This window comes from Cetorhinus maximus, chromosome 15, assembly GCF_964194155.1.
Source record: "Cetorhinus maximus chromosome 15, sCetMax3.hap1.1, whole genome shotgun sequence".
NCBI lineage: Eukaryota > Metazoa > Chordata > Chondrichthyes > Lamniformes > Cetorhinidae > Cetorhinus > Cetorhinus maximus.
In genome coordinates this window covers 66,008,444-66,032,643 of record NC_135893.1, presented here as the reverse complement: position 1 = coordinate 66,032,643, position 24,200 = coordinate 66,008,444, and the positions used below count along the sequence as shown (strand labels likewise).

Sequence of the window (24,200 nt, the reverse complement as noted above, 5' to 3'; positions counted from 1 at the left end):
AAACTGGGAGATAATTAAGGGGTCTGCACTTGGAGGAGGTCTCTTGGGGCTTTTTTTTCCCCCCAAACTCATTGAATGAATTTCCAAGTGCACAGGTGCCCAATATTTTACTTCTTAACTTCGAAAGTTAATGAGTGACAAAAAAAACCCGTCTAAATCTAAATCAAACTCGGGAGTTCATAAACTTCTGAAACTCGTGTTGCTTTATTCAAAATCACTTCATCAAACAATCCAAAATAATAAATTCATCAATAATCAACCGTTCACAAAACGCTACAAATGAATGTTGGAAATGGTTCACATTGATACCTCAGAACCGGCACTGAGCGGTAAAGTTTAAATATTGTAACTTAGCCCGAGCTCAACAGCACGGAGGAGTTTATTAAATCCCAAGAAGAATAAAGATCTTCTCACATACCTGCGCCGATTGAGCTGCAAATCTTCTTCAACCGAGCCATTCGCTGCATTCCCACCCCCAGAAATACTTCTATTTGTGTTTGATGATGAACACGACAATAAGGAATATGCCAGCTCATATTTATGAAGGGCTCTCGTTCTCGCATTGCATTAAATTCCCTGTGTCTTTTCCTCCGTTTGAATCTCTGCAATCTGCTGACGCTATCCTTCGAGATGCACCTTAGTGTTGCTTTCTATTTTTTTTTAAAAGAAGCTGGGTTCAGAGTTGCAGCAGAAATGCTCAGTGTTCACCAAACTGTCTGAACTTACCTGTTTAGAAAGAAGTCGTCAGCAACTGCCACAAACCTCTTCAATTCTCGCAATATGATAGCCATGGTGGCGATAAGGAGACAGCAGGGAGGGGTGGGGGACTAACAAAGGGTGCATTGAGGTATTAGATTGGTGGGCATTAAATTTGTACAGGAGGCTTCAGAAACTGAAATCGGTTTCATAATTTGGGCCTCAGCCAGCCCTATTGTAAATTGTCAACTTTCATGAGTTCCCTGAATCACGTTTGCATTAATTGGAACCGTGTCATCTTTAATGTGGGGGATCTTTGGCGTCTGGGCAGGGAAGGAACCAAGAGGGATTTGAACTGATATCAGCAAGGAATGCAACTCCGGCTTTTTTTTTCTTGCAATGCGGTTCACTGCATCATGCTCCATTTTTGCTTTACATACCTATCAACATACGAGAACACTGATGCGCTTTAATCATCTGTCTAGATTTTCTTGTTTAAAGAGAAACCTTGACAGTTACTGGGGGTGTTTATGTTTATGTGGCGCATTGTTCCGTAAACCTACCAGCAGAAAAAAATGCTCAAAGTCAATTCCGTTTTATAAGTAAAAGCAAAATACTGCGGATGCTGGAAATTTGAAATAAAAATAGAAAATTGACACACTCAGCAGGTCAGGCAGCACCTGTGGAGAGAGAAATAGAGTTAATCTCGGTGATCTTTCATCAGAACTGGAAGAAGTTAGAGATGTGATAACTTATAACCAACTTTCTATAAATATTGTTTTTCCATTTCGTTAGATAAAGAAGACTGTACGGATGTACATAACACGCAAAAATATACAAATTACAAAGTTTGCCATATCTATTGAGGGATGATGTGCCCACTTGCTTATGCCATCGGGGCTGCGTTATCATATGCCTTCCCATCCTGAAGGAGGTGCTAATTTTATAATTGTTGATGGTAACTATTTTTCATAGATTGCCTCTAGAAACATTTGCCCGTGTTCCTCACTTGGGAGCCACTGCACCTATGGGTTTTATTGTTTGTTACAATGTACGTTAGGACTGCAGGTACCGACCCCGAGGGTGACGAGCAGCCAGCGCCAGTTAGGCTGCTTGCTGCACCTTAACCTGCAGGCTCGTTGACAAAGCACGGGTCAAGCTGCCAATCTCGAAATGTTCCGAGAATTGGCAGGAGCTGTGTCCCTGTCTTTTTTTTCCAAATGTGTCAAAATAAGTTGACGACTTTCCCAAGGAGCTCACATGTCAACCTGGATATTTTTTCAAGTGTAGCTTTGTAGTTATTTTGGGCACCAGAAACATTGATGCAAAAAGTAATAATATAACCACTTAGACTTAAAGTATAATAATAACTTAAACTAATTATGTCTCCAGCATTGCTGGGATGAACCCTATTTGCCAGCAATTTCCTCGATCGGTTAAGTAGAAAAAGGATTTCACTTGCATATCGCTTACTCCATAAGTGTCAACGTCAGTGGAATCTTGCCTCAACTTTTTAAATTATAACGGTGTCACTCGGCCAAAAATGAACTGCATGACATAATTCAGCCATGACTGGTAGATGAGAGTAATATGATATCGAAGTCCTGGTGGCCTAAGTAAGCGAGGACACAGTGTTCTGACTAGTTGAGTGCGCAAGCAATTGAAAAGCCCAATAAAATGGGAAGGAATGCATGGAAAGGAGTGGTTGGATGTTGGATTCTATTTTTCAAAAACAAACCATTCAGCCCAACTGGTTTCTTCCGATGTTTATGCTTCAAGCGAACCTCCTCCCACCCTTCTTCATCTAACCCTATATCCTTCTATTTGTTTCGCCCTCATGTGCTTATCTAACTTCCCTTTAAAGGTACCAATACTGTTCACCTCAAGTACTCCTCGTGGCTGTACCTATCTTTCATTGAGCTCCATGTTTGAATCCCTCCAATCAGGTTTCAGCCCCTGCCACAGTACCCAGAGTGCATTTGTCAAAGTCACAAGTGACATATTACGTGACTGTGATAAAGGTAAACTTCCCCTCCTCATCCTTCTTGACCTGTCTGCAGCCTTCGACATGGTTGACACACCATCCTCCTTCAACATCATCCAGCTGGGTGGGACTGCCGGTTCCATTCTTATCTACATAATCATAGCGAAAGAATCACTTGCAATAGCTGCTCTTCCTGGTCCCACAATGTTACCTCTAGTGTCCCCCAAGGATCCATCTTTGTTCCCCCCTCTTTCTCATCTACATGCTGCTCCTCAGCAATATCATCGGAAGGCACAGTGTTAGTTTTCACATGTACGCTGACAATACAAAGCTCAGCACCACCTCCCTCAACTCCTCCACTGTCGCTAAATTATCAGATAGCTTATCCGACACCCAGTATGGAATGGACAGAAATTTCTTCCAATTCAATATCGGGAAGACTGAAACCATTGTTTCTGGTTCCTGCTGTAAACTCTGTTCCCTCGCTACTGACTCCATCCCTCTCCTTGGCAACAGTCTGAAATACTGTTTCTTATGAATTTTGAAATGAATATTTTTAGACTCGGCTATTCCAATGCCCTTCTGGCTGGCGTCCTGCATTTTACCCTACGTAAACTTGAGGTCATCCAAAACTCTGCTGCCCGAGTCGTAAACTCATACCATGTCCTGTTCCCCTATCACCCATGCGCTAGCTGATTTACACTGGCTCTGTCATGATTTTAAAACTCCCATTCTTATTTTCAAATCATCCATGGCCTTGTCCCTCCCTATCTGTGTAATCTCCCCCAGCTTCACAACCCTTTGAGTTATCTGTGTTCCTCTAATTCTGGCCTCTTGTACATTCTCAATTATAATTGCTTCACCATTGGTGTCAGTGCCCCAGTTGCCTGGGCCCCAAGCTCTGGAATTCTCTTCTTACAGGTCTGCGCCTCCTTACCTCGCTTTCCTCCTTTAATATACTTCTTAAAACAGAACTCTTTGACCAGTTTTTGGTCAGCTGACCTAATATCTTCTGTGTCTCCGCGTCATACTTTGTTTTCTAATGTTCCTGAGAAGCGCTTTGAGAAGTTTCATTAGGTGAAAGGTGCTTTATATAAAAAGGAGCGCTATACTGTTACACTATCAATTATCTGCACTGATTTCCACACATAAATAACAAGGATTTTAGCACAGGGAACTCAGATGCGGGGAGGTTACATATAAGAAAACATTCTGAGCAATACAGGTGAATAACGTCAGAAATTATGCGTCATTCTTCTGGATGTCCATTTGAAGGCCAAGGGCCCTCGTAATCCGCTCGTTTGTAGCCATTCGTTTTAACATGTTAATAGTTGGGAACAGGTGGCGTTGGCTCTGGTCCATTTTCATTTATTCTTGCACTGAAGGCTCCTGCAATTTGGTCACCTTACCTGGGTTCAGAACTAAAATGCTGCCGCGTTAATTGGAATATTATAGGAAGGTAACATCTTCTGTTTAGATTATACCACGATTGTACCATAATCAAATGTTTGCCGTGTTCCATACGTCGAGATAAAATAGCTTGCAGTGGCAACATTCGAAGTGATTGACCTGTCATCTTGTAAAGGATTTTTTTGAGAGATTGGTACATGCAATGCCAGAAAAGTGTTTTTCAGCACTTAGTGAACTTTGCAGCATTTTAGAGTATACTTTCTAAAAAAAAAGAGTCAATATTCTCTTATGCATTATGTATATTTTCTTCTATGAGGGACTATGTTGAACTAAACTGGACAGAAAACTATCCAGCGAATCATGTGGCAATCAATATTAACACATCATATGTTTGTTTATTCACCCCTCTTGCTTCCTACAATACAATACTCCTGACTGAGAGTTACTATTTGTGATATGAGAAAGGTGCCTTTTCGACCACTGCTTTAATCCAGCTATTAATCTAGTTCTAAACATTTGTCTTCGGAGTGACTGAAGCTGGTAAAGGCACAATTTCCCCCCATCTCGTGATGCCCCGAGAAATTGCTAATTGGTTTCTCTTGTAATGTTGGCGCTCTCCCAATGGTGTTAGGTAGAGAATTTACGAATATTAACCCAGTAACAAAATCGACGTGTGTCAAAGCCAGATAGGGTGGGATTTAGAGAATTGGAGATTCTGGTCTTCTCCTTAATTCCCCTTTTTCTACTCACTCTCCAAACTCTTATCCCTTGAAAATCATTCTGGAATGTTGTCTGACAGCGAGGGCTCCATGTCAACGTAAGCGGTGCATAATGAGATGATTGAGCAGAATGCCGGCAAATTGCATTACTATGCAGCATGGTTTTGAAGCCATGCTGTTTTATCTATTTTAAAAGGCTCCAGAATTAATTTGTCCTCGCGATTTAGGGTCAAATTGGGCAACACAATCATCGGTTTCTTATATATAGCCCATGTCAAAATATTTTGAATTTGGGCAGGACCAATAAACTAATAACAACGAACAAAGAAAACTCTAAACCGTGGGGCCAAAGGGCGACTTGGCAAAAGATGTTTTGGAGGCATATACTTCATGAAAAGTATTTCCCCCTCCTTTTGTAAACAAAGTGTTATGATACGAATTAAATCAAAATGCATAATACCACTTGCAAAAACAGGTACTCTTTATGGTGAAAAGCCCAAGAACAAAACCTATAGTGCAGGACGCAGCCAAGGGTTAAACAAAACATGAAGACAAGTTAAATCAGGAAGTAGCGAGTAGATGAAACGAGGATGAATGTTAAAAGTCTGAAAATTGGAGGGAGAAGGACAGGGTGGAGGGAGGGAGTGCGGCAGGTTTAAAGTCGTGGGGAGCGATGCGTTGCACTGAGGCTGTGTCATGACTCTTGAATTCAACATAGCGAGGATGTGCAGAGAAGCGTGTAGAACGGCACATTTGCATCTTGTGAGAAAGGGAGGGAATTTCAGATCACTGAGACTGAAAGTGAGAGATCTCGTACCACAAAATTAGATACTTTACGTGGATTATATTAATTCTACGTTTTAATGTTTAGATAGGATTAAACAAGATTTTCCCCCTTATTCCTACCAATCAATGACAGATCATAATGAGAAGAACAAACGAAATCAACAAAGATTCGCAACATAAACGAAGAACTAGAACATTTTGAAAATATTTTAAAAGTTTATTACAGACATAAAAAGTAATAATCCGAAAAATACAAAATATTCGTTATTGTATTTAAAAGAGCACTTTGAGTAAAAACTTCAAACTTTTAAATTTGTTTACAAGCAGCTGTCGCAGAGCTGGATAAGGAAATAAACATCGGGATATTTGGGGCATAAAGTGACGAGAACAACGTGGATTGCGAGATATGTTGTGGTAGTTTTGAACAGACGCATTGAAATTGGGCATGTTTTCAACTAAAGTGAACGATTTTCATTTCCGATTGGTGTAATTTGGAAGTGTCATTAATTCCAATACAATGCATGTCTACCGTCAACAAACTTGGTATCAGTTTTGTGTGAATTTATTATGTTCAAAACCCTGCCCCTCAAAAAGTTCCTCCAACAATTTTATGTGCAATTTAAACGCATTGCTGCAAAAATAACGACGTGACAATAACTGGTTTAATCTTTAACGTGTGCATACATTTGCAAGACAGAGAGGGAAAAACACAAAAGGACAGATCAGGTTTGGGTGAATCTGTGAGGACGTTTAGTTTTTGAGAAAACTTTTCCAGGGGAGCCGGGAGCGCGCAGGCGCGGAGCGAGTGAAGATGGCGGCGGTGGAGCTGCGAGCCCGGCGTGTGGGCCCAGTGCAGACAAGCGGGAGCCCGCGGGAGGATCCCCTCAGCCAGGGCACGAAAAGCGGCCGGCAGGAGCAGGAAAGCGCCGATGGGGCTGCTTGCAGCGTGCAGGTGCAGCCGGGCACCTTCTGGCTGACCAGGATAGTTTTGCTGCGCTCCATAGCATTTATTTACTGTGAGTGGAATGGGGGGGGGAACTGGACATAAACATTTTAAACCGATTTGAATCGATCCCTATTCCCCCCACCCCCCTCAGCACCCCCCACCCCCTCATCACCCCCACCCCATCATCTCCCTCACCCCCCTCATCTCCCCCACCCCATCATCTCCCCCACCCCCTCATCACCCCCACCCCATCATCTCCCCCACCCCCTCATCACCCCCACCCCATCATCTCCCCCACCCCCTCATCACCCCCACCCCATCATCTCCCCCACCCCATCATCTCCCCCACCCCCTCATCACCCCCACCCCATCATCTCCCCCACCCCCTCATCACCCCCACCCCATCATCTCCCCCACCCCCTCATCACCCCCACCCCATCATCTCCCCCACCCCCTCATCACCCCCACCCCATCATCTCCCTCACCCCCTCATCTCCCCCACCCCCTCATCACCCCCACCCCCTCATCTCCCTCACCCCCTCATCTCCCTCCCCCCCTCATCTCCCTCCCCCCTCATCTCCCTCACCCCCTCATCTCCCTCACCCCCTCATCTCCCCCACCCCCTCATCTCCCTCACCCCCTCATCTCCCTCACCCCCTCATCTCCCCCACCCCCCTCATCTCCCCCACCCCCCTCATCTCCCTCACCCCCTCATCTCCCTCACCCCCTCATCTCCCCCACCCCCCTGATCTCCCTCACCCCCGATCTCCCTCACCCCCTCATCTCCCCCACCCCCTCATCTCCCCCACCCCCCTCATCTCCCTCACCCCTTCATCTCCCTCACCCCCTCATCTCCCCCACCCCCCTCATCTCCCTCACCCCCTCATCTCCCTCACCCCCTCATCTCCCTCACCCCCTCATCTCCCTCACCCCCTCATCACCCCCCACCCCACCTCCATGCCCTCAGCCCACCCCAACCCCACGCCCTCAGCCCCCCACGCCCTCATCCCCTCCCACCCCCACGCCCTCATCACCCCCACCCCCTCATCCCCCCCACCCCCACCCCCTCATTCCCCCCACCCCAACCCCATCATCCCCCCCACCCCCCACGCCCTCATCCCCCCACCCACTACGCCCTCATCCCCCCCACCGCCCACGCCCTCATCCCCCACACCCTCATCCCCCCCACCGCCCACGCCCTCATCCCCCCCCACCGCCCACGCCCTCATCCCCCCCACCCCCCACGCCCTCATCCCCCCCACCCCCCACGCCCTCATCCCCCCCACCCCCCACGCCCTCATCACCCCCACCCCCACGCCCTCATCACCCCCGACCCCCACGCCCTCATCACCCCCACCCCCCACGCCCTCATCACCCCCACCCCCCACGCCCTCATCACCCCCACCCCCCACGCCCTCATCACCCCCACCCCCCACGCCCTCATCACCCCCACCCCCCACGCCCTCATCACCCCCACCCCCCACGCCCTCATCACCCCCACCCCCCACGCCCTCATCACCCCCACCCCCCACGCCCTCATCATCCCCACCCCCCACGCCCTCATCATCCCCACCCACCACGCCCTCATCATCCCCACCCCCCCACGCCCTCATCATCCCCACCCCCCCACGCCCTCATCATCCCCACCCCCCCACGCCCTCATCATCCCCACGCCCTCATTCCCCCCACGCCCTCATTCCCCCACGCCCTCATTCCCCCACGCCCTCATTCCCCCACGCCCTCATTCCCCCACGCCCTCATTCCCCCACGCCCACATTCCCCCACGCCCTCATTCCCCCACGCCCTCATTCCCCCCGCGCCCTCATTCCCCCCGCGCCCTCATTCCCCCCGCGCCCTCATTCCCCCCGCGCCCTCATTCCCCCCGCGCCCTCATTCCCCCCGCGCCCTCATTCCCCCCGCGCCCTCATCCCCCTCGCGCCCTCATCCCCCTCGCGCCCTCATCCCCCTCGCGCCCTCATCCCCCTCGCGCCCTCATCCCCCTCGCGCCCTCATCCCCCCACCACCACGCCCTCATCCCCCCACCACCACGCCCTCATCCCCCCACCACCACGCCCTCATCCCCCCACCACCACGCCCTCATCCCCCACCCCCACGCCCTCATCCCCCCACCCCCACGCCCTCATCCCCACGCCCTCATCCCCCCACCCCCACGCCCTCATCCCCCCCAACCGCACGCCCTCATACCCCCACCCCCGCGCCCTCATCCCCCCCACCCCCTCATCCCTCCACACCCCCACCCTCTCATCCCTTCCCCTCCTCATCCCTCACCCCTCCTCCCCCTCACCCCTCCGCCCCCTCACCCCTCCGCCCCCTCATCCCTCCACACCCCCACCCCCCTCATCCCTCCCCCTCCTCATCCCTCCCCCTCCTCATCCCTCCCCCTCCTCATCCCTCCCCCTCCTCATCCCTCCCCCTCCTCATCCCTCCTCCTCCTCTCACTCCCCCTACCCCTCCTCCTCCTCCCACTCCCCCTACCCCTCCTCCTCCTCCCACTCCCCCTACCCCTCCTCCTCCTCCTCCTCCTCCCCCCACTCCCCCTACTCCTCCTCCCACTCCCCCTACCCCTCCTCCTCCTCCCACTCCCCCTACCCCTCCTCCTCCCACTCCCCCTGCCCCTCCTCCTCCCACTCCCCCTACACCTCCTCCTCCTCCCACTCCCCTCTCCCACTCCCCCCTCTCCCACTCCCCCCTCTCCCACTCCCCCCTCTCCCACTCCCCCTCCTCCCACTCCCCCTCCTCCCACTCCCCCTCCTCCCACTCCCCCTCCTCCCACTCCCCCTCCTCCCACTCCCCCTCCTCCCACTCCCCCTCCTCCCACTCCCCCTCCTCCCACTCCCCCCTCCCCCTCCTCCCACTCCCCCCTCCCCCTCCTCCCACTCCCCCCTCCCCCTCCTCCCACTCCCCCCTCCCCCTCCTCCCACTCCCCCCTCCTCCTCCTCCCGCTTACCCCCTCCTCCTCCTCCCGCTTACCCCCTCCTCCTCCTCCCGCTTACCCCCTCCTCCTCCTCCCGCTTACCCCCTCCTCCTCCTCCCGCTTACCCCCTCCTCCTCCTCCCGCTTACCTCCTCCTCCTCCCGCTTACCCCCTCCTCCTCCTCCCGCTTACCCCCTCCTCCTCCTCCCGCTTACCCCCTCCTCCTCCTCCCGCTTACCCCCTCCTCCTCCTCCCGCTTACCCCCTCCTCCTCCTCCCGCTTACCCCCTCCTCCTCCTCCCGCTTACCCCCTCCTCCTCCTCCCGCTTACCCCCTCCTCCTCCTCCCGCTTACCCCCTCCTCCTCCTCCCGCTTACCCCCTCCTCCTCCTCCCGCTTACCCCCTCCTCCTCCTCCCGCTTACCCCCTCCTCCTCCTCCCGCTTACCCCCTCCTCCTCCTCCCGCTTACCCCCTCCTCCTCCTCCCGCTTACCCCCTCCTCCTCCTCCCGCTTACCCCCTCCTCCTCCTCCCGTTTCCCCCCTCCTCCTCCTCCCGTTTCCCCTCCTCCTCCTCCCGTTTCCCCCCCCCCTCCTCCCGTTCCCCCCCCCCCTCCCGTTTCCCCCCCTCCTCCTCCCGTTCCCCCTCCTCCCGTTCCCCCCCTCCCGTTCCCCCTCCCCCCCCCTCCCGTTCCCCCTCCCCCCCCTCCCGTTCCCCCTCCCCCCCTCCCGTTCCCCCCCCCCCCTCCCGTTCCCCCTCCCCCCCCTCCCGTTCCCCCTCCTCCCGTTCGCCCCATGACAATTTTCAACAATTTTAGATCATGAACTCTCTCCTCCATCCCCACCCCGTCTCCGATTCTCCCCCCACCTTTTCCAATAATTTTTTAGATTTTTCTTTTCCCACCTACTTCCATTATTTTTAAATGTATTTCCATCCATTGTTTTATCTCTACCTTTTAGCCTTTTTTGATTCCTTCACCCCACCCGACCCCCACTAGGGCTATCTGTACCTTGCTTGTCCTGCTTTAAGGGTAGAATTATCACATTCCTGTAGATAATATCACCACCTTCAACACCTCTTTGTCCTTTTGTCTGTGACATCTTTTGGTTATCTCCACCTATCACTGGCCCTCTATCCAGCTCTACTTCTCCCACGCTCCCTTAAATTAGCTTATATTTCACCTCTATTCTATTTTTACTTAGTTCTGTTGAAGGGTCATTTGGACTTGAAACGTTAACTGTGCTCTTGTCCACAGATGCTGCTAGGCCTGCTGAGTTTTTCCAGGTATTTTTGTTTTTGTTTTGGATTTCCAGCATCCGCAGTTCTTTGCTTTTATACTTACCGATCAATTTCCAAAAAAGGGATTTGCCCCTCTGCAGATCTTTCACCTCTTTCCTTTCCAATGAGACTTTTTAATTGGAACACATAGCCACAGCTCTCCATGTGCTTAAATGGGTTTACAGTCTGATTTTAACTTTTTAAGTGATTTGCCATTCCTGTTGTCGCAGGACTCTTCAACCCTGTTGCACTTGTTGCAAGTAACACATCATATCCTTTGTGACATTTGCACCAACGATAACAAACATGAATGAATGAGTTTTCACTGTAATCTGTAACCAGATTTTATCAGACGCTTGAACTGAATTTACTTTTGAAAAGGGGAAACATTTTCACCGGCATTTTAAAATGTTGTGATTATCAGTGGACTTGGATCTTTTGTAGGGGAGTTGGAAAATGGGCCAGACTGTCAGTGCACGAGATGAACAGGAATCTCTTACTACACATTAAATCAAGTAGACACTGGGCAAGAAGTATTCACTTGTGTGGGAGATCAAAAGCAGGGGCCATAAATACAAGATGGCCACCAATAAATAAAATTGGGAATTCATAAGAAAGTTCTTTACCCAGAGAGTGACTTGATTGTGGAACTCACTATCATATAGAGTAGCTGAGGTGAACAGCCACAGTACATCTAAGGGGAAGCTAGTAAAGTACATGAGGGAGAAAGAAGTAGAAGGATGTGCTGATTTGGTCTGATGAAGGGAGGTGGGGAGAGGCTCATGTAGGGCACAAATGCCAGCATGGATCATTTGGGCTGAATAACCTGTTTTGTTTCTGGTTACTATATAAAATCTCTTGGTCTTTTTGTTTGGAAAACTGTCAATGGGGTTAAAAATTGAGTGTAAAATAGGCAACCACAACACCACAAATGAAAACAAATTAGACGGCTGGAGCTGGGATTTGCATAAGTGGAAACTCAGGCTATAACAAGAATGACTAACTGGGATAAATGTAAGCATACATGTAACTTAACAGAGTGACATGTCGCTTCTGTTGATATTATCTTTTTTAAAGTTCTGCTTAGGCACTTTGCAGTTAGAATTATGTCCACCCCCACAGCCCTCCCAAAAACACTGTTTCTCTGATTCAGGCCCCTGTTACACCTGCTTTCCCATCACCTCACTGCTGGCAGCTATGTCTATAGTCAGCTGGGTCTCATGCCCTGGAAATTCCCCCTGCACAGTCCTCTGCCTATCCACTTCTGTTTTCTTCTTTAAGTCCCTCCTTAAAACCCACCATTTTGGACTATGCTTTTGGGCATTTTTTCAAGTATCTCCTTTGTTTTGGTATCTATTTTGTCTGCTTGTGCATCTTTGAGACACATGAAACATTATTCTGCATAAAAGTGCATTATATACAAGTTATTTTATGACCGTGCTGCACTAGATAGTGCACTTGCCAAGTGCGCTATCAGAGATGCTCTGCCTCTACATTGTTAGGCTTTTGTGATTTTATGTTGCCTTGTCCATAACTATCGTTGTTTGACAGGAAAGCACATTATTGGCCCATCAGTAGATTGCACTTGTGTTTTGCACCCCCACACATGTTGCTCTGTTGATATCAAATAACAAGTAAACAGTGAGCACGATTTTCCTGTAATGGCTACTTTACTAATTCTGTTACCATTTGAGTCCAAGGGTGTTTATTCCTCTATGTGCAGAGTGTTCACATTGTACGCCGCATTTCAATAGTTGCATAAACATCATGCACATATAGAGTAAAATAAATGAAATCACTTTGATCCAAATTTTCAGCTTCAAATCACAGGCTTCCCTAACTTGTACAAGCCCCAAACTTTGTCCTCAAAGTGACCTTTGGACTCAAACCCACTTAATTGTAATCAGCAGAATCTAATATCAAGCTAAACTAAGTTGAAACCACAAAATCCTAATTATTGGCCCATGGAAAACAAAATATAAACGTTCCACCCCACTCAGATAGCCATCTGAAGCTCCAGGAATAGAATTTATTGGGGAAAAAAAAAGCACTCGAGTCTTGAGTCACATGCAGCTTGTCATGCACTGCCTGCATTCTCCCTCGATACTGCAGAAGTCTAGTTGATAGCTGATCATAGATATACAAAGATAACTAAATCTGATCTGGATATAGTACTATTGCTGAAAATGGCTTACAAGATCTCAATAATTTCTTTTCCCAAAAGAACTTAATCCCATTACATTGATAAATTCAGCATTATGATAATTAACATTTAAAAGATGAACGAAAAGGGTGTAAATCTTCGTGCTCTGGTTACTCCAGAAGAACAATGAGCTGGCACACGAACATGTTGTGGTGTCTATTAGTCAGTTGTGGGTCTTTCCCAAGACTTATGCTACAGTGTGTTCTTAGTGTCAACTGTGACTCAGTAGGAGGCACTCTTGCCTCTCAGTCAGAAACTTGTGGGTTCCAGCCCCACTGCATGGAATTGATTATAGCATTTTCTGACGCTCCAGTGCAATACTGAGGGAATTCTGCACGTTTGGAGGTGTTGTTTTTCAGATGATATTTTAAATCAAGGTCCTAACTGCTCTCTCCAGTGAATGTGTCCCGACTGATTGTTATCTATTAGCCAGAATGCTAAACGGATATTTCACTTATATTTCGCTTATATTTCTTTCACCTCTTTTCTATTTTTCCCTAATTCTGTTGAAGAGTCATATGGACTCGAATCGTTAATTGTGTTCCTCTTCACAGATGCTGTCAGACCTGCTGAGCTTTTCCAGGTATTTTTGTTTTTGCTAAACAGATGATCTGGTCATCAACTCATTACTATGTGGGACCTTGTTCTGCCACATTGCTCTGCATTGCAAGAGTGACTACGGTTCAGAAGTACTTCATTTGCTGTAAAGTGCTTTAAGATGTTCTGAGGTTATGAAAGGTGCTACACAAATGCAAGTTCTTTCTGACCTTCTAATCTGCTAATGTGTGTACAAAGATGCCACATATAGGTGCTTTCCTGTGCAGCAGTTGGAGGTGAACCTTAACCAGTCAGGAAGAGGAAGCTAAAAGTAAAATACCAATGATGCTGGAAATCTGAAGCAAAAGCAAGAAACACTGGAGACACTTGGCAGGTCAGGCAGTATCCCTTGTGAGAATTTAAGTTGACATTTTAGATATTGAATCCTTCCCAGTTTTGAGAATTTGTTCAATACTTGAAAAGTTGACTTGTGTACTCTTGACAGATGGTGCCTGACCTGCTGAGTGGCTCCAGCGTTTTCTGTTTCTGTTTCAGGAAGGGGAAGCCAAGAATTTGCCCATAGGGAGGAAGACTACGAAAATTGATGAGAAAATTATATTCTTCTACTTTACAACTATCTGATCAAGAGTAGTATTGTCAGAGACTTGGTCACAGGCCATCAGCAAGTGATCTTGGGAGCACAGAGTGGGATACTTGCAGCGTTCATAGTGTGTGTTTTGTGTTATGAGTTGATTTTGGTTTCATAGCGATGGAAAAAGTGCAGAAACTATTTTTAAGATATTCCATTTATAGGTTGACTTCAAAACGGCACTGAAACTACAGGCACCAGTACCTGCTTTGAGAGGGATGCAGATCTTGGCCTTAAGTTATACTTCCCTGCTTGCTTTCCTGTCGCGTCAAGGGAGAGCAACGCTCTGCACATGCATGCTTAAGTGCACGCATGTACAGATTTCTGTTCACAAGCTGATTTGGTTTATAATGTCAGGAAAGAAAAAGCTTTGTCGTCAGCTGTTTCCTAACATTAGGAACTATAAACCGATCTTTGCTTTTTTTAAAAATGGAAGCAGGTTGGTACCCAGTTGCAGTTGTACCACAGCCAGTGTGACACATAAATAAGGTTAGTTAACACTTGTGCAAAGATTGCCTCCATTCAGCAGTAATTCTTGATATTATGCAAGACTGTTGCTTAGATAGATCCTCTGGATTGGCTGTAATGTTGCTAATCCAGTGATTTTACACCAAATGTAAAAATGTATCCGGTTTATATTTTTTCCAGAGAACTGGATAAAATGGAGAAATTATGTGTGATTCAGTAAATCTACCTAGTCGTAATTTTAATTTGCATTCCTCAGGCTATACATCCACTATGGCTGAGAAGCTGGGTAATTTTCTGCCTCCCACATTGTCATTTAGCACTGGGTGGTTGAGAAGTGTCCAAAAGCACTTTTCCTCTATTCTACCCTCCCATCTGTGCCAACTTTTCATTTGCAGTCCCCTTTAAAGTTGTGTGGTTGAGATCAAGAATTTGGGTATCTGTGAAACCTCTTTCAGCACTTTTTCAAAGAGGACCAGGGTGTTCTCAGAGTGCCTTGACCAACAGTCATTCCTTAATCAATACCATATGCATCAGTACTGTTTATGAGACCTTGCGACGTGCAAATTGGCTGCTGCATTTGCCTACAAAAAACAGTGACTTAACATCTTCTGCGTTCTTTTTGAAATTATGTAAATACAAGTCTGTTTTTCCTATGGTGCTGTGACTGGCTACTTTAAGCTGTTCTGCTACAGTGCCATTTCCTTTATTCTGTGTACTGTATAATATTCAGCATTAGGAAATGACATCATTTTGTTTATTCTGTGCAAAAGTACTGACATGGATTGGCACTTCAGCCTTTTGCATTCTGTTTTGACAGGTTTATAGTAAAAAAAAAACTCAGTAAAATAGAAGTGTGTTGGCTTCATAAAATGGCAATTAAGTATTTTGTTTCTTTGTTAAATACACATCAATGTAAACTGTACACAATTGGCCTTTTCAAGGCCCACTCCAGGACCTGAGCACAAAAATTAAAGCTGACACTCCGATGCAGCACTGAAGGAGTGCTGCACTGTCGAAGGTGCCGACCTTTTGATATGGCATTAAACAGAGGCCCCATCTACATGCTTGGGTGGATGTTATAGATCCCATGGATCTATTTATCTATTTCAAAGAAGAGCAGGGGAATCGACCCTGGTGTCCTGGTAAACATTTATCCCTCAATCAACATCACAGAAACAGGTTATCTGGTTATTCATTATCACATTGCTGTTTGTGGGAGTTTGCTGTTTGCAAATTGGCTACTGCAATCCCTACGTTACAACTGTGACTACGCTTCAAAAGTATTTTATTGGCTACAAAGCGCTTTGAGACATCTGGTGGTTACGAAAGCTGCTTGGTTATAAAAATGTCTTTTTTATTAAATGGTATATTCTGCTCGCATTAGAGACAGGATAACAGATGAGTGCTGAAAAAGTCCCAACTGTAATAGGAAGAAATCAAATGTAGTGGGTATTTTAATTGAAGGTGTTTGCATGTGGTAATTGCATATGACAAATGTGAATATTATTGGTTTCCCAAAGCCTGCCTTGAAAGGAGCTCATTAAGCACGGTAAGAAAGAAATTCACAATGCAGATTAATAGAGAGCTAGCTAAGCTCAAGAAGTGGCACAGAAAGTGAAAGTTGTTCTGTTATTTATGAGAGAATTGAAATTCGAGCAGAGCAAGACAGAAGATAAAAAGATGAGAAGTATCCAAAAGTGGATTCTTTTTGCTATGAATCTTCTTGCGGGTATCTAAACTCAGCAGGGAAATTTGTGATTGTGCAATGATTGGCAATAGTATTTACATCACTAATGCTCATCAGACCAGCTTCTGGGCAGTGAAAGTGCTTATTTTGAATGTAATAGAGAGGCAGTAGGAGTAACCATAAAGAGTGGAACATAAATTACTCAATCTCACATTGATAAGTAAAATGCTCTGTTTCTGAATTGGGTCTATTGCAATTATAAAAGCTTTCCGAGAAGTGGCTGCATTTTTATGTTGGTCCCAAATTAGTGAACCGAATTCTAATTTCACTTGCAGGTGGAGGTTGGATTTGGGAGGATGCTGGGCTCGTCTACCTTGGACAATAGCATGAATAACTTAACAGACATTATTCTGTTACACCCACATACAAAACTTTGCTTGATATGAAAGCATAAGACCTGGTCCCCGACTATATAGATTTGACTGTTTGCCTTATGTATGCAAATCTTATTTCTATACAAACAATTTGACTTTGAAATTGATGCAGTGTTGGTGACAGGCTTTAGCATACACATGAGCAAATAGAAAAATACTGTGGTTGCTGGATATCTGAAATGAAAACAGAAACTGTTGGAAACTCTCAGTAGGTCAGACAGCATCTGTGACGAGAACAGACAAGTTAATTTTTCAGGTGTGGACCCTTCATTGGAACTGGAAAATGTTATGGATGAACAGCAGGAAAAACACACAAATGTATACACACACGAGATGGTTCGTTGGCAGAGGTGACATTAGCTTTGCTGAAATTCTGAAACATGTTTCCCGCTTCCACTTGTTCTATTGCCTTTTTAGACGCTGTTTGTCTAATATCTTTCAGTTCTGATGATGGATTCACACGTGGAATGCTCATGTTTGCTCTCTCCACAGATGCCCCTTGAACTTTTTTTTAATTCAATCCATGGGATGTAGGCATCACTGGCTAGGCCAGCATTTATTGCCCATCCCTAATTGGCCTGGAGAAGGTGGTGGTGAGCTGCCTTCTTGAACCACTGCAGTCAATGTGGTGTGCGTATACCCACAATGCTGTTAGGGAGGGAGTTCCAGGATTTTGACCCAACGACAGTGAAGGAACTGCTGATAACAATTTTTGTTTTTGTTTCAGTCTACACCTATTCACCTTTCTCAATGATTCATATTGCTTAATGAATACTTTACCTAAAGTTACATTATACAAACTGTAGACAGTGCCAAGAAAGCAATTATCTGAAGGGTATATTTGGATAACTATAATGTCATGCCTTAAGTAATGAAACAAATGGAAATAATCTATGGCAGGCCTTTTCTATTAGCTGGTCATAATGTGGAGTAATGAGGTGGAGATTTTCTGTAGTCTGAGTTTCCGTTTCAACAGGTTTCTGGGTGGAACTAGTATGCAGAGAGCTGCCATTGCTGTACCAGGAGGAATGGAGAATTGGAAGGCAAACAAACTCCATTTGCTATAATAAAAGCAAAATACTGTGGATGCCGGAGATCTGAAAAAAAAAATAACTGCTAGATTTGGCAGTATCTGTGGAGAGAGAAACAGAGTCGACGTTTTGAGTCCAATAGAATGCTTCTTCGAATAAGAGTCATATTGGACTAGAAACGTTAACTCTGTTTTCCCCTCCACGAATGCTGGCAAACTCCATTTGTTGTGATGTTAGATATTGGCCCAGATCTTTCGGTTTCCGGATATTCGGAGACCGGACGTACCCTGGAAGTTGCGCTACGGGACCCTTTTGAAGTCGCAACGCAAGGACTCTGTGGGAATTGCCTGGGAAGTTTAAACTTCTGATGGGCAATTCCCTTGCTTCCCAGCAAATGTCTCCAACTCTGATTTAGAGTTGGATGCTTCGGACAGTTCCGACTTACTTGGATAGTTACCCAGGAAACGTTAGACAGGAAAGAACCTAGTCCAACACCTGGGCAATTATACAACTGACCCATCCCTCCCGACCTGACCTCCTACCCTCCAACCCACCCACCCACTCACCCGCCTGCCCCCCTACCCAACTCATCCAGCTATCTGTCTCACCCACCTGCCACCCTACCCACCTCATCCACCTGCCACTCTGCCCACCTCACCTACATGCCATCCTATCCCCTTATTTACCTGTCACCCTACCCACTTACCCACCCCTCTCCTTACTAACCTTACTCCCTTACACACTTACCTTCTCTCTTTAGCTGTTTTCAAAGCAGCTTTGGGGCATTTAAACTCTTTACTTACTAGAATGTGGCAGCTTCTGCCGCAAAAAGGGGGAGTGGTTTCTGCCATTCTCTGTGCCGCTCCCTACAAGGTTTGCTGCACTGAGTTGGATGTGAAGGATCATCCACAGGAAGATCGTGCAGAAAAATCTGAGGAAGGTAGCATGCGTTTATTTTTTGTCTGGTCAAGTTCGGAAATAGGGTTTCTGATCTTGATCGGATGATCCGGGCCATAGTCATTACTTGCACAGCAACAGTGGGAACAAGTGACCAAATGCTTGGTTAGGAAATTATGCATGGTGTTAAGGATGAAAATGGATAAACTTATTTGAAATTATTAATTGTTTTTCTACCCAAAGCTTAATCTCATGTGACCATGTTTTTGTTAGCGTGGGGTGGGAGAGTTTCCTTTTGAATTTGCAGTGTGGGGTGGGGGTGCGGAAATGCTGGTGTAGTGGTAATGTTACTGGGCTAGTAATCCAGGGGCACTGGTCTGGGGACATGAGTTCCATATCCCATCACGGCAGCTGTAATAATTAACAAATCTGGAATATAAAGCTAGTCTCAGTAATGATGACAGCTATCATCAATTGTTGTCAAAACCCATCTGGTTCATTAATGTCCTTTAGGGAAGGAAATCTGTCATGCTTATCCGGTCTGGCCTGCATGTCACTCCAGACGCAGAGCGATGTGGTTGACTCAAACTGCTCTTTGAAATGGCCTAGCTAGTGTCTCAGTTCAGGGGCAATTAGGAATGGGCAACAAATGCTGGCCTTGTCAGTGATGCTCACATGCCATGAAAGAATAAAAAAAACTGCTTGAAATCCTGGATATTTAGAAGTTGCTCCCTTCCTTGAAGTGGTGGGAGAGAACCAGGAAGAAGAAGAAAACAGATAATGAAAATAGTTTCTCCTCTCTTTTGGAAGAAAAGGGTTAGAGTAGGTGGATTTGGTTGGAAGGTATAGAAAAGTTGGGTGAAAGGAGAATGGGATAGAAGAGAAAATAGTTAGAAAAAGAGCAAGTGAGGAACCGGGCAGTTTTTAAATCATGTTTGATGTAGAATTAATAATTGGTCCATTAAGTAAAAACTGATGGGTTCAGTTATATTTCTGACTGAAAGACAAATGATCATCTGTCATGTTTGTGCCAATTTTTCCCTCAACTCTGTGTTTGAATCCCTCCAATCAGGTTTTTGCCCCTGCTATGTCCCTGAAATGATCCTTATCAGAGTCTCAGATTACATCCATGTGACTTTGACCATGGTAAGCTATCGCTCCTTATCCTCCTTGATCTGTTTACAGCCTTTGAAACAGTTGACCACTATCTTCCTCCAATGCATCTTCTTTGTCATCCAGCTGGGTGAGATTGCACTCACCTGGTCCCATTCTTACCTATACAGTTCTGCCGTATTGAGAGTCCCTCAATAATCTATCCTTGGCCCCCTTCTATTTCTCATTCACATGCTGACCCTTAGTGACATTATTCACAACATCAGGTTTCACATGCATGTTGATGACATCCAACTCTACCTCACCACCACCTCTCTCAACCCTGCCACTGTCTGTGATTTGTCACTCTGCTTGTCTGACATCCAGTACTGGATGAGCAGAAATTTCTTCCAGCTAAATATTGTGAAGACTGAAGCTATTGTCTTTGGTCCCCAGCACAAACTCTCTTCCCTAACCATCGTTTCCATCCGTCGCTCTTACAACTGTCTGAAGCTGAACCAGACCATTCGCTACCAAGTTGGGCTTCCGACCACATATGTGGTCCATCACCAAATCAAATACTTACACTTCCGTATCTTCACTTGACCCGCCCTGCCTCAGCTCATCTGCTGCTGAAACACACATCTATCTCCTTGTTGCCTCTAGGCTTGACTATTTTAATGCTTTGCTGGCTAGTCTCACATCTGCTAATCTACGTAAACTTGGGCTGATCCAAAGCTCTATGGTTCGTAATCCTTACATTTCCTGCATAACATCAGTGAATACACTTCAAAAGTTCTTCATTGCATTCAAAGCACTTCAGGACGTCCTGAATACGGCACTGTACAAACACAAGTTGGCCTTTTCTGTTCATGCATTACCCCTTGGCTTGCTGAACTACTTTGGTTTCCGGTTAGGCAATGCCTCATACTCAAAATTCTTACCCTTGTTTTGAAATCCCTATATGGCCTCTCCTGTCCCGACCTCTGTAGCCTCTTCTAGCCCTATGTGTCTTTGGAATCTCTGCACACCTCCAACGCTGGCCTCTCATGCATTCGCAAATTTAACTGCTCCACTGTTCATGTTCTTGCCTTCATTTGCTAAGGCCCTAGCTCTGGGAGTCCCTCCCTAAACCTCTCCACTCCTTTAAGACATTCATTAAAACCTGCCTCCTTGACCAAACTTTTTGGTCATTGTCCTAAATCTGGTGTTCGATCTCAAATTTGATATAGTTCCTGTGAAGTGCCTTAGTATCTTTACTACATTAGAAGCACTATACAAAGTAAATTGTTGCTTTGCAAAACAAATAGGTATACACAGCTAAAATTGTCATTCAAATGTAGCTTTTCAAAATTTGTCCACCACTTCAGAAACTGTTTTTAAGCTGTGCATTAGCTTTATGTAGTAAGGAGACTGAAGGTAGATTATTTTCAGAACTAAGTACTTCCGTATTTCCTACAGTAAGGAAGTCATTAATCAGCATTACAAATGTATTACTAAAAGCAAACCTTAGACTTATTAGCTACTGTGACCAATATATGTTGAAGTGAATTTTCAGCCTAAGAGTGCAATCTCTCTTTTCTATTCTTCTGCACATTGTAGTTGGAGCATTTTGTGCTATTTGATTTTAAACTGTAGCCTTCTGTGATAATGCACCTGTTCTAGGCATCACATAGGTTAAATGTTGGGCTATCAAACACACAACCCTCTCTTCATACTTAGCCTATATCAGATGTTAGAACAATGGCAGTACACATACTGTATGCAGTATGAATGAGCTAGTTTTACTATTGTACTTTTAAATGAAAGGTTTTGTCAGTTAACAGCGACCTTTCATCCAGTACAGCATGGGAGCTGTTTACTTAGCACTTTCATTCAAGTTAAAGGACTCTGTTAATGACAGCCACCCCTTAGTGTTGGATAGGATACCGCAGATAAAAACCTATTTTGTGACACCCTTCTTGGTGATTCTGACCTAACAAAAGGAACCTATATATAAATGTTCTGTATAAAAAGATAGCAGGCTAGTGGAAAGGTGGAACGACAGTAAAGAGTAGTTGAACTGACGGCTTGTGTTGGGAAGACTGGCAGGTTTTGGACAATACCTGTAAACCGGGACAGCCTAATTGTGGATAAGAGGATGGTTTATATCATTGGTTTAAGAAGAAAATTGATGAGAATTTATTGGAAGATCAAACTATTTTCCTGTAGGTAAGAACAGGTTATTGTGTTTGAAGTGATGATTTACATTTTACACTAAAACATGTCCTTTTTTCCTTCAAAACTATATTTTATATTATACTATATTATAGCAAGTCTGATTCATGCTGCACTATGTATTAATGTATTTGATCTTCATTGCAAACTTCCTTCTTATTGTAATCCTCTAATGTTTTTTGACGTGTAACAATAGGATGTATTAGGGATCAGTATGATACTTACAGGTGTTGAACTAACTCTCAACCATTAACTAATACTGCAAGATGGTTACTGAAAACCAAGTATGAAACTTAATTTATTAATGTTATTGGGAGCTTTGTAATTAAGGAATCTGTATTAGATGAGATCTATAATTGATTCCTAATTTAATGGAAATGCACCAAGAGAACCAACCATCTCATCTTTAATCTTCCTTTTCATGTAAAGGCCTCAAATGTGTCATAATTAGCCACCCCTCTATTTTCCAATTCTACCATTCTCTGTTTGAATTGCTTCTGGTTTTACATTGCTTGTACCACTGAAGTCAACAGTTCATCCTTTATGACTGAACTGCTAAAATTCTGACAACCAGATGGTGAAGTAGGAAACCAGACACCAATCTTTTACTTAATACTAGATTTATTTACAATGCAACATTACAAACTTTTACTTAATACTAGATTTATTTACAAGGCAACATTACAAACGTTTGCCTCCTCCCTAACTAATCACCAGTGCCCTAGAAGTCTCTCTATACTACTTTTTGAAACCCAGTAATGATTAAACTGTTACCATTTATGTGAAAGGGCACTGTCTTTATACTCTTTTGAGACCTGATTAACTAAATAACATCCCCTTAAAGTGGTGCTGTAATATAAGTGTCTCTTTAAACTCTTTTGAGTAGAATAATTAAACAAATGAACAAACTAACTAACAAAAAAGACAGAACTCTAAAGAAAACGTATTAAAATAATGTTCCCAGGGCTGATACTCTTTCGAGTTATCAACAGTCACAGATTGCAACTCTTCTGAGTACAATCACAGTTCTTGGTTTCCGGGAGTGGGACATGAACCCACAACCCTCTGATTCAAAGGCGAGGGTGCTATGAACTGAGCCACAGCTGACACCTCTCCCAGGGCTGATGATGCACTGCAGCTCCTGTGGCGCTACTGGTTCCGGAGGTACTTTATACTCTTTTGACTACACCTATAAAACTAATTAAACAAATTAACAGCCCCTTAAAGGGGATACTCTCTTTATCAATCCGACTAGCTATCATATGTGTTTAAGGTACTTAATCAATCAATGTCCTCCACCTGTATGTCCTTAAGATTAATAATACAATTAACATAGCATTAACAGGAGACATTTGCCAGGATTTTATAGGGGATGGGGAGGGTGTGGTAACTGCATATTGTCACTGTTGGCTGTCATTACCCTCTGAAACTGGCTGCGACTTCAGGGGAGTGACTATATGCAGATTAGCTCTGATATCATGAATTTGCTGTCACTCGGGCTCCAACAGTTGTGACCGCCCAACATCCTCCCACCCCGGAACCAGCGATCATTAAATCAATGCGAACGTTAATTTTCCTGCTCTCACTTTGCTGTTAAAAATCCCATTAAAAAACATCCAACTTTTTCAATTAGTTGTAACTGAATTTTTAACAGCAATATGATTATTAAAATTTAGAGCAACAGAAGTTGTCCTGAAAAATAATTTTGTATTCGTGGAGTGCTGTTAAATGATTAATTAGCAGATTTTTGAACTAAATCTTAAAAAAGTAACTTTTTTTCGGAATGTTTTAGCTTCTACCTTCAATCTGTGTATGCCCCAGTCTTTAATTTGTTATATGCAAAAAAAAAAGTGATTTTTATTTTTATACTTTCTGCTTCCTGTTTGGATGTCCGTGAAATCGTTTAATGTGATTAATTATTGGATAGTAAGAGACAAGGTGGGTTCTATACGGGGCAAAGAAGGTGATATATGCTTGGGGTAAGGCTAGAATACTTGGTGTAATTTGTATTGGTGTTTACGAAGGAAGAGGATGCTGACAAAATATTGGTAGAAGTGGAGCTGATAGAGGTAATGGATGGGGTGAAAATTGATAGGAAGAATATCCTGGAAAGGCTGGTTGTGCTTAGTGAATAAGTCACCTTGGCTTGTATCCTAGGTTGCTAAAGAAAGCGGGGGTAGTGAAGGGCTCACTATAATCCTCCAATCGTCCCTAGATATGTGGGAGGTGCCAGAG

The 24,200-nt window shown here is 45.1% G+C and overlaps 1 protein-coding gene across 2 annotated transcripts in view; it reads left to right on the top strand.

Annotated features, from left to right (window-relative positions):
- Positions 1 to 6,384: 6,384 nt before the first annotated feature.
- Positions 6,385 to 24,200, top strand: part of lmf1 (lipase maturation factor 1) — a 615,052-nt gene continuing 597,236 nt past the window's right edge. The window contains exon 1 of one of the 2 annotated variants that reach the window (XM_078558576.1): positions 6,385 to 6,611. In XM_078558576.1, the coding sequence (XP_078414702.1) occupies positions 6,407 to 6,611 (205 nt within the window). In that variant the 5' untranslated portion in view covers positions 6,385 to 6,406. The remainder of the gene's footprint in view (positions 6,612 to 24,200) is intronic. The other variant, XM_078558577.1, reaches the window with a different exon arrangement.